At 36.5% G+C, this 11630-nt stretch overlaps 1 protein-coding gene across 1 annotated transcript in view; it reads right to left on the bottom strand.

Annotated features, from left to right (window-relative positions):
* The window catches only part of Ttc21b (tetratricopeptide repeat domain 21B), an 87014-nt gene that overhangs the window by 58392 nt on the left and 16992 nt on the right, over positions 1 to 11630 (bottom strand). The window contains 7 exon segments of the mRNA XM_004646388.2: positions 740 to 878; positions 1824 to 1934; positions 2629 to 2701; positions 4201 to 4439; positions 5970 to 6194; positions 7664 to 7821; positions 10309 to 10438. Coding sequence (XP_004646445.1) covers positions 740 to 878; positions 1824 to 1934; positions 2629 to 2701; positions 4201 to 4439; positions 5970 to 6194; positions 7664 to 7821; positions 10309 to 10438 — 1075 coding nt within the window.

Below are 11630 nucleotides of genomic sequence, written 5' to 3'. Positions count from 1 at the left end.
AAATCAAATGGGAAAATCTATAGACTAGGAAATACCATACTTTTGTAAAAAGAAAAACTGCACTTACTGTATTTACACACATACTATGCTAAAGAAGGTGATTTGAAAGGGGAGCAATGGCCTGGGAGGTAGCTCAGCAGCATAAGCACCTGGCTGGTAAGGGTAAGGTCCTGAGTTTGATCCCTGGTACCAAAGAAAAAAAAAAGAAAAAGAAAGAACAAGTGAATTCCTGGAGAAGCTGTTTGTTCATTATTATGCCTACTTGAAACAAATGAAAAGAATCATTTGTTTGTTTATTTTTTGAGATGGTCTCACTATGTAGTGCAGGCTGGTCTTAAACTTACTATACAGCCCAGACTGGCCTTGAACTCACTGATCCACCTGCCTCAGCCTCCAAAGTATTGGGATTACAGGTGTACAGGACCACACCCAGTTGTTATTATTTTTTAAAAGATATAAAAATGTTAACATTTTAAACACCAGAAATGGCTGCAATTTTAACTTACTTTGTACCATCTTGGAGAGTAAGCTATTTATGTTGACACAACGATCTCATAAATCTGCTATTATAAAATTTAAAAATACCCCATTTTAGTAGAGTGGCATTCCAATACAAGAAAAAATATATATGCATTTATATAACCAAGCACATCTATACAATACTGAGAATATAAATGTATTACTATGCAATATAAAATAAATCTAGACATATCTTTTTGAACCAGAAAGGTTTTCATACCAGGTTCATGAGCTAGCGCATGTTGAAGAACTTTTTCTGCTTTTTCATACAGCTTCAGTTTTAATAAAAGCTCAGCCAGGTCATAGCAAAGATAATTCTGTTGTCCACTTTTCAGAGCAGCCTCATAGTAAGTGATTGCCTAAACAAAATACATTTCGTTTAGGAAAAAGGTTCTGAGACTTGGCATCCATGCACAGGTATTTTAAATATCCCAGAATTAAAGCTCTCTTGTAACTTTTTGGATGAATCCCATACAAACCTGCACCGTCAGTTCAGTACCGTATACCACTTTTCTTGTAGAATCAAGCATAACACAACTAACATTTCTTAAAATAAGTGGCTGATGAACAGTATTTGACAAGCACTTTTTACAGACTTTATTTTACCTATACCTTATTTTTATTTTTTGACTTTTATTAGTTTATGTTTGAAGTGCAGAAAGACCAGAGAGCCCTATAAAAGCATGCAATTTGTTATTTGGTGTATGATGTACTTAATAATCAACAGGAATATGGCAAAAGAGTATCAGTTAAAGGAAAATATATTTCTACTAGGGAAAAATAAACCCTTGAAAGCATCTGGCTTACCAAATTGGTTCAACAAAAGGACATTATGCCTTACACAATGTAAGAAAAAACGAAGTTTCTGAGGCATAGTGGTACGTGTCTACAAGCTTAGCACTCTAGAAAGGTGATCTCGTCATTTGATCCTCCTCTGGGCAACCAGGTGAATTAGTGAGGCCCTGCCTCAAAATTAAACAAAACAAAACCATAAAAGGGTAGGATGTATGTAGCTCCGTGCAAAGTCCCTGAGTTCAATTCCCTGTGCCACATTCACATACAAATTACTTTCTGGTAATAATTATGATGGAAAAAGAAGCTGGACATGAACACCAGTGTCTAGTTCTCACAAAATGAAGCAGTGGAGAATGTGAGATGCTAAGAAAGCCTCTAACATGAACCCCAGTGAATGAATACAAATTTGGAGTTTACAACCATGAAAGATAGAAATGGTGCTTGCTGACGACCACTTTAGCGCAGGATTCTATCAATTTGACCCAATAGACAAACTCAGTAGTATTTACCTTTGAATAGTTGTGAGTTTTGACTAATGCTTTCCCAATTTTGCTTGCTAATGTTCCATCTTTTGGGTTCAAATTTAATGCTTGTTCATATGCTTCTATAGCTTCTTCAGGCTAAAATAGTCAAATACAAACACCCAAAAACAGGTGAAGTTGATCCCACTGAATGGCATTTCTACAGGCAAGCTCTATATCTGGAATACTTTATATATGAAAATAAGTTCATATTGAAATTTGAGAATCTTAGCAATTGAGAAAGGTGACAGTAAGTAGGGTAGATATGATACCATCATGCTGATTGGGTACTTAAGCCATATAAATAACAATACAGATCTAAGAAACAGCACCCTGATTTTCAATTTCAACTACCTATTATAAAGCCAGTATTTCTCTGGCTTTTAGGTAGACCTGGTACTTTGTAAACTCTTAACATGACTATAAAATTGAAATAATTACTTTTCTAATACTGGTTGTGGGCCAATTACATGAAATATTGTATATTGAAAGTAGCACTGTTCTTCAAATAACTGGTTCCAAGTAGGAACATTCAGGATCTACAAAGGTCATCCTTCTGTTTAAAAGAGATCCCTAATACGCTTCTAGGATCATCTCTATTTCAAATAACCATCTTGCTGAATTATTGAATTACAATATTAAAAAAGAAAAATTGATTGTACAGCTATCCCTTTTTATTGTAGTAATTTTCAAACATTAAATATTATAGGAAAGCCAAATTCATTTTAATAGGTTATACTAATCATAAAGAGTTTCTGAAAAAATATAAGTTAAGTAGCATCAGAAATTTTACCTCTTGAATATTCATATATGCATCACCAAGAAGAAGAAAAGATCGAGGGCTGGGCATTCTTTCAGCAATTTCTCTGAAAATCAGACCAACTCTACTTAGTACACTGAGTACAAATATCTTTTTGTAAACTAATAAAATGAAACATGAGTATATGTAATTTCAATTAAACAACTTCCTTCAGAGTATCTTCTACACATTTGATAGTCTTATCTGAAAAAAACCATTCTCTACTCACATTCAGACTGTTTTAATCATTTTGCTATTGAATATTTTCATTTTCTGAAAGGAAGTAACAAGAGTACAGACAAACATTACTCAGAAGTATTACTGATGGGGGAATGAATTTTATTGTCCTATGCAACCTGAACTCTATCTAATATGCATGGCATAACTTATATGACATGAATCACCTTTAAGAATACAAAATCTCTACCTCAACATTTACTGCTTATTTACCTGAAAAATTAAATTATTAAAAGGTCAAGATACCAGTTATTTGAAGAACAGTGCTACTTTTAATATACAATATTTCATGTAATTGGCCCACAACCAGTATTAGAAAAGTAATTATTATTTCAATTTTATAGTCATGTTAAAAGAGTTTACAAAGTACCAGATCTACCGAAAATAAAAATTCATGTTTTTAACTGGCATGGTGCATCCAAACATTGTTTTTTTTCCCCCATGTTTTACATTACTAGAGCTAACTGTGCTGATATTTTGAAAATATTTTAGAAAACATGATCCAGAAACTATAGCTCAGCCATCTGAACATTATGTGCTGCCCAGTTTCACTGAATCACTCAGCACTTACAAAAAAACATGAGCACATTTCGAGACTAGGTATTTATACAGCACAGGTGGGCCAACAGTGAAGCAATGTACCCACATTTACTGTGTTCTTAAGAGCTAAACCTTTTTTCCTACCTGGAGTGACATGCAGCATGTGCTTGTATGTTACACTTTGGGGAGAGTGCCTGTGTGTGATGCCTCAATAAGTACTAGAGTTATCAGTGCGTCACAGCTTCTAAAGCTTCTGATCTGTCACCAAGGAATATTTCTAATGCGTACCTTACTTGGGAAACTGTAATTTTCTTTTCCTAACACTATTATTGTGCATATTAAACATGCCTGTTTGTTCCTTGGATAACTGTTATGTTACACGATCTTAACAATACATGTAAGGGCTAGGGAGATGGCTCAGTAGATTCAAGCTGAACATTATGTGCTGCACAAGGGTCTGAGTTCAATCCCCAGTTCTGTCAAAGAAAAAAAAAAACCAAAACCCACATATAATCCTTTCTGTTTTTCCAAGTAGGAACATTCAGGGTCTACAAAAGTCATATGACAAAGAGAGCTGAAGAATCAGAGCGAGCCACACTTTGAAGGAGTCATAACCATATTTCAGGAAGAGGAAGTAACTTGGATGGGAGTAGGGTGTGGTGGTGGAGAAAGACTCAAGGAAAGGGTCTATAAATTATCTGTAAAGAAGGTGACAGGAAGACAAAAAACAAACTTGGGGATTCAGTTTAAGAGGTGGATGTGTCATGATATAATGGTTGAAATACCTACCTGTAACAAGTGATGTATAATATTTTCTCTTTTCTATGCTTCAGATAAATATCGGCGATTTTTTCTTTGGCCTCTATGAAGTAAGGCTGCTCGGCCGTGACATTTCGAAGAACGCTTAAAGCCCGTTCTACATCTCCTTGGGCCAGAGCGAGGTCTGCATTAGCAATAGTGACTCGTAATTCTTCAGATGTGCCAGAAAACTCACAGATGGCATCTTGTAAAACCTTTGCTGCCTCATGCTGTAAAGACATTAAATTATAATTTTTTTAAAGCATTCAACAGTTTATACTAGAAAGAATGATGTCCTTATAAAACCATAAATAAAATATGCTGTTGCAGTTATGGTGTTTATAAAAGCAGATTTTCTGAAATGTATAAATATTTAAAACTAATCTAAAGGTAGAGATTAGTGTTGGATGAACTACAAGTATGAGGCTACAAGTATTTGGCAGTTGAATAAATTCTTTCACATCTCAAGCACAGCAGTTGCTACATACTATTATAATTTAGTGAACATTTATTGGTAAGTCATAGTGGTACGCAGCATCAGTCCACTCAGTGTGCACACTCCCCCCAGCACAGCTATTCTCAGCCCCACCTTCCACCAAGGACCCTACCCTGAGGTGTAGGGAGTGGAAAGGCTAACAAGGGATAGAACCAGAGGCAAACTTAGGCTTCCACCCTGACGGGATCCAGGCAATGTTCACCCAGTGCACACATGGGGACTGAACTCAGACCTTGCGTTTGCCAGGCAGGTGCTTATGCCACTGAGCTATTTCCCCGGCCCTATGAAGGTGGCATTTCTTAACAGAATATTTTATTCTTTCCACAGAAAAACATTTTGTTATATTTCACATGAAAATTTTATCTCATTTAAGATTCATGAATTAAAGACTATGAACTAAAACATATGAACACATGGATTTTCAATAATTTGCTGAAATTTTTTTCTTTCTGTATTTTAGGGAAAAGGGTCTACAGGGTGTTCAGGGGTTTCACTACTCAATCAGACTCGGAGCTATTCTTCTGTTTACAGCCTCCCAAGTGCTGGGATTACAGGTGTGCGCCACCACATCCAGTCTCAATCCCTGTCTCCCCATGCCCTGGGCAGGACCAAGGATCAAACCCCCAGACCTTGCGCCTGCTTGCAGGCGCTTTAATCTGCTAAGCTACTTGGCCAGCCCTTGCTGAAATATTTTTAAAGTGTCTCATTTCATGGTTATTTCTTTCCTGTTGTTTTTCTTTTTTTTTTTTGGTCTTTTTAAGACAGGGTCTCACTATGTAGTCCAGGCTGGCCTCCACCTCAGTGATCCTCCTGCCTCAGCCTTCCAGTGCTTAGATTACTGGCATTTGCCACCACACCCAGAGCTTCATGTTATTTCTTTATCAGAGCTAGCCATCCAGTACTTCTTTTGTTTTTTCCAGTATTGGATATGATCATTTTATTCTAATGAAACTTGTGTGTACATGCTATGCATGCAGTCCTTTTAGGAATTCACAAAATTATGACTCCTTTACATTATTATCGTCATGGTATAATCATAGCCTATAGTATTACACTTTATCGTAGCCAACATAAGCACACTGAAACCTAAAGTTGTCTGGACCAATTATACTTAGCTTTTAGGGGCTTATAGACAAAGCATGTTTTACTACAAAGTAACGAAAAATATACTTCCAACATTTTACCAGGTGATCAAGGAAATAATTTTCATTTTCTACTAACAGCAAAGCTCACCTCTGAGCAATTGAATTAAAACTGAATTTACCTGTTCTCCATTTAAGCGGTGAACGTCCACTAATTCAAGAAAAATTGATGAACGATGGCCCATGTCAACTTCAGTTTTTCTGTATTTTGATTTTGAAGACACTCCAGTTCTCCTCATTCCTGGTAAATTCATTGCCATGTGCAGAGTTTTAATTGCTTCTGTTATTTCTCCCATTTTCTTTTGTGACTGAGCTTTTATCAGATGATACAAAGGGTACTCTCTCACCTAAAAAAATTTAAAGTAATACGTCTCTGGTATGCCTGTAAGAGTGGCTCCCTTGTGATTGTAGGCATGTAGTCTGTTTCTGTCCCCTAACTTCCCAATCCTTCATCATAATACATCAACTCAAGGAAACCACCGCTGCCTAGCACCTTACTGAATGACAAAGAGGTCAACTGGGTATTTTTACTATAATATAAGCAGAAGCAGCAGCTTTACACACCTGGCAAATAAATGCATTCTAAAAAATTATTTGAATTTTTAGGAAAGAAATTTTCTTATGTGTGACTTCCAGTACAGATTCAGTTCTTAGATTACTAAAAACATAGTTCTCCTTTATTTTAAACATTAAACATTTTAGGGTGCTGTGCTTTCATCCAATATTTTCTCTACTTTTTCTTGCTAACAGTACCCATATATACAGAAAACATAAGGCAATGGCAAACCAAGTGGGAGAAAAAAGCTGAAGGGAAGGAGATAGTTCTAGTCTGGTGCTGCGGCGGCCGCCAGTCCTCCAAGGCCCTGTGTTCCCTGTAGAACTGTGTCAGTACTGCTGCTGAGCCCGTGGAAGCTGCCACTCACTGGGTGGTCTGTGGTTTCCTAGCACTGGAATATAACAGGCCCTCATCCTGACATTCACTGTCCTGTGAAGCAGGCAATAATTTCTGCCAATGCTGCTTAGAACCCAAAGATCTAGTCCACTTACAGGTTCACCCATGACGGCTCCAGATCTTATGAAGCAAAACCAAAGTTTGAGGAGCTATGATTAGAACTCATTCAGGAAGATCCTAAGTCTAGCGTTCTCCCTAACACTGAAAGAAAATATCCAAGATATCTCAAACAGAAATATATTGCGATTATATTCTCAAACTACACAATAACTTTCAAAACACCTACATATTCTATAACAATGGATATAAAAAATTAGTAAAAACAAAGATGCAAGAAAGAAATGGATAATATGATTTATTCCTTTATGTAAAATATTTGGGATAATTTTCTGTGACTTAGTATTATTTTCACATGTGTCCTTTATTTAACTCTCATAGGGTAGCATTATATACATTTTATGAAAAGAAAACTTATTCCACCAGAGAAATAAATGCAAAGACCAGACATCTGTCTCAGATCTTTTATTGCCCACTTTGTTCACTTGATTCACTCATTTAGAGACCTGGTCTCCCTATGCTGCCAGAATGACCTCTAACTAAATGAACCTTTTGCCTCATCTTGCTAAATCACTAGCAGGACTGCCCTTAACACTTTAGGGTTTTTTCTTTTGCCAGTTCATATAGCTTTTAATTACATCAAAAGTACCACCATTTTTTTCCTATTACTGCTCATAAGTTCAAAATTCTTTCTGTTAAAATGTACTTTTTAGCAAACTAGGTATAAAATAGTTGAAGATTTTGATCCCTCACTAAGGCATCAATCAAGTTGAAATGTCTTAAGTTACTTGACTGTGAAATACTTACATTAAAATTATAGCTCAGGCAAAGTTCAAGAGACTGAGAACACAATTTGAACTTTTCTTGAGACAAATAAACCTGAGCCATCAGGAGATGAGCATCAGCATAAGCGGGGCTGTGATCTAGGCAATGCTGGAGGTTACTAAATGCTGCTTCAGTATTACCTAGAGAGGGAAACACAGTTATACATCAGATGACTGAGAGAGAACAGTGCCTCATTTGCAGACTGTTCTGCTTAAATGAGGAATCCTCTGTTCATAGGCCATGGTTTCATTCCTACGTGGATTTGTAAGCTTTCTTCCAGGCCACATAAAAAATGGACCTCAAAGTCAGAAACCCTTGATCACAATTAGCAAACCAGGTGAACAGGAGTGGGTAAGAGTCAAGCTCCAGCACTGCTGACAGCCGCATGAATGCACCTTTATTTTTCTTGTTTCTTTTCTTTTTTCTATTTGGTACAGTGTCTCACTACACAGCTTATACTTGTAGTGATCCTCCTGGTTTCAGCCTCCCCCGTGCTGGGATTACAGGCATGTGCCACCATGCCTGGACTCTCTTGCTGCTCAGGGCGCCCAGGGGCAGCATGTGGTGCCAGATATAAACTCTGGTCCCTGGGCTTGCCTAAGAAGGTGCTAGCCCGCTGAGCTATCCTGCCAGCCCTATTTTCCTTGTTAAAAAGGTTTATTTATAATTTCATTACAGTACATTGCATGAAATATAGATAGCTAAAATTCCATACTGTCATTTATATTAACAGAGAGGATATAATCTAATAATCATTCTTATCCAGGAACTTTATTATTATATATAAAATAACCAAAAAGCATGAGGACACTTCTAGAGATACATACGTGTAAGTCCCAGATTTCAAATGTCTTTAAGTATCAGCTGAAATACCAAATGTTTTAGGAAACATCAGCTATTTATCTGTTTTAAAATAGAATAAAATAATTCAGATTAATGTGACAGGAATGGTGGGGTTGATTTGGGAGCAGCAGGAGGAGGCTCTTCAGAGAATAAATATCACAGATTCTCTGTCCTACAAAGTTCTCATGATGCTAAGGCCCATGATGGACATTTAGCCCTCTCATAAACTGGCCTTAGCTAAGTACATGTAGGTCCACTCTCCATTAAACCTTGCTAAGTAATGTGGGAAAAAGAGGTCCTGAATTATTCTCAGTTCAATGACACTGCTTATCTTCCTTATGTTAACAACAGAAGAAACAAAGCTTGAAGTCTTGAAGTCTGAGCTTCTTAGTTCCCAAGGGAACTAATGATAAGGGAAATCCACTGAAACAGAAAGTACTTCTTAGAATAGAGGATTAATGAACTAATACATCACAACAACTCAGTAAATAAACGTCAAAGTCTAACAACTAATCATCCAGCATAATTAACAGTGGAGTATTTTATTGTGATGCAATGCAATACTTAGAACTGTGCAAGCAAAAAACCATCAAAAGGCTAACCATGATAAATTGGAGTGTGTGAAAGTTGTCAGAATCAATAGTGCACGTGTGCAGTCCTAACCAAAAGACAATAGTAAAATTAATAAAATAATAAGTGCCAATAGCCAATATTAATAATATTAATAAGCCTAAGGAGGGTGCCCTTGCACATGATTGATACTCTGAAGGCTCCTCATACATGATTTACCTTACAACAGAAACTATTTTAAGAGTGCTAAGAGTAGTGATACTAGAGTATTTTAAGAGATGAAATAAGCTTTTGCGACCATCTTCTTTTTTTTTTTAAAGTTAAACTGGAATTCAAAAAATAGTAAAGACAACCTCTTAACTTCTTCATCTGAAAGAATAATTATGAGAATTCATTTGAGTTGGTATTCTCGGTTCTGTTAAAAATCTGTATTTTTAGCTGGGCATGGGGGGACCATCACTCAGAAGGGTGAGGCAGGAGGATCACTGCAAGTTCTATGCCAGCCTCAGCTACACAATGAGTTCAAGGCTAGCCTGAACTGTATAAAAAGAACTTGTCTCAAAAAAACTCCCACCCCCCCAAAAAAAAAGTTAGAAACTCCCATATTTTTAAAGACATCACAAAGAAATTTAAATTTTGATCTTCAAGGCACACAGACTCTTGGTCGTATAAAAGAATTAAGACTCAACAGGAAACTACTGTAGGTGACTTTCTGAAGTTAGTTTATTTTGCATAGTATTCAACTAAATGGCATGATGAGCGGTTGTCAGGGCACGGAAATCATCTGCAGCTTTCTGTGCCCTAGAAAGCACACAACCAGGTTTATATTCTTTAGCCACAACAAGGATTCCCATTAGGACAGCTCACAAGAAGCCGAAACATGGTAAGCACTGATTTCGATATCCCTGTAAGTCAACAAACACAGTTATGCCTGCAATTTTTTATTATCAATCCCAAGCAGACAGAGAGCATCTTATTTTTTTTTAAGTGACATAACTACATTTTTTCAGAAACTCACTTGAGTTACAAAATTTAGAGTAAGATTTTAGAAATTAGCTTTACAATTTTATTTTGGATAAAAATCACTCATCTGTTCACAAAATGTGTATTTATGTAACTGTTTTCCATATAGATGGAGTGCTTCAATTATTTATATTTTCTTTTCAGCAACATCAGAATCCAGGGTTATTTTAAGTTTTTAAGGCTTACTGTACCTGACAAATACTTCACTTTTGCTAGCAGGAAGAAAGCTTGCAGAAGACCTGGTACGGTTCTCACTATGATCTCTAGGACCCACATACAACGTCTGAGGAAGGGAGCCAGTGGTTGCCCTGGACTTGTAGCCTAAACAAAGCAAATCGGAAGATCATTTTATAAACTTACAACAGTGTTAAGGCAAACTTAAACACATTAACTGTATTGTGACTATCCAAACTGTTTCTGAAATTTCTCATTTTATTTATTTCATTATCACTTTTACTATAACTGGAGTAATAATTATCTCCCTGGAAATCTATGGAGAGATTATTCAAATAGTGGCCTTTGTTCAGTGAAATAATTTTGAAATGGAATTATGAATTTTAAAATATGAAAGGAGCATATCTAATAAAGTGTTTTATCAAAGAAACATCTGTTCAAGGGAAAGATAATGGAGGGATGGAGTTTCTTGTTAAAATTGATAGCAGTAAAGTAGAGAATGTTCACTGTCCTTTTAGACCTGCCTTATGACTTACTCAATTCAATCACTTGACCCCCCTGGGATGCTACAAGGTCAATTTGTAAAGAATTTCACTTTTTTTGCAGGCTGTAATGAGAAGATAGAACACTCAGGTATACTATGGCAAATGCCTTGTACCTCCACTTGCCTCATTTTTATGTCATACTCAGCCTAACCCTTATAATTATTCTATAATAGTTTCCTATCTAATTTAGCTTCTTTTATAGAAATAATGGTCTTTCAGGAGACTAAAAAATCAGAATTTGTTATTTTTTGTGTAGTAACAGTAAATTCTATAAACTGTACTTATTTTCTCAGAAGAACTGAAGGCAGTGCAAGTATAAATGATGGCTAAGGTTTTGATGTTCCTTGTCACCTGCTAAGAATGAGAACTATCATTTTTACTGTAAACAGCTTCCATGTGCAACGACAGAAAAAAAAACATGTGGACAATCCTTAAGATTACATTTATTCAATTAAAATTCAAGAGAAAACTATCTCTAAATAAAATAACTAGGAACATGTTAAGCTGAAGAGATAATTCTGTCTACTAGTACTTCCCCCATGAAAGCAACAGTACAAATGTGGACTACAATGCTGATAAATACATATGGGGATAGGCCTGCAAGATAGCTCAGCAGACTAAGTATCCGCTTAGGCAAGCAGAAGGACCAGGGTTTGAGCCTCAGGCTGCGCCGCCCCTACCCCGGGCATGGTGGTGCATTTCTATAATCCCAGAGCTGGGGAGGCTGAAAACAGGAGGATCACTGGGGAGTTTAAGGTGAGCAGTGAGACCCTGTATAAAATAAATAAATACGT

This window comes from Octodon degus, unplaced genomic scaffold, assembly GCF_000260255.1.
Source record: "Octodon degus isolate 3935 unplaced genomic scaffold, OctDeg1.0 scaffold00267, whole genome shotgun sequence".
Taxonomy (NCBI): Eukaryota; Metazoa; Chordata; class Mammalia; order Rodentia; family Octodontidae; genus Octodon; species Octodon degus.
The sequence above is the reverse complement of the archived record's forward strand: the minus strand, read 5'-3'. Positions and strand labels throughout refer to the sequence as shown.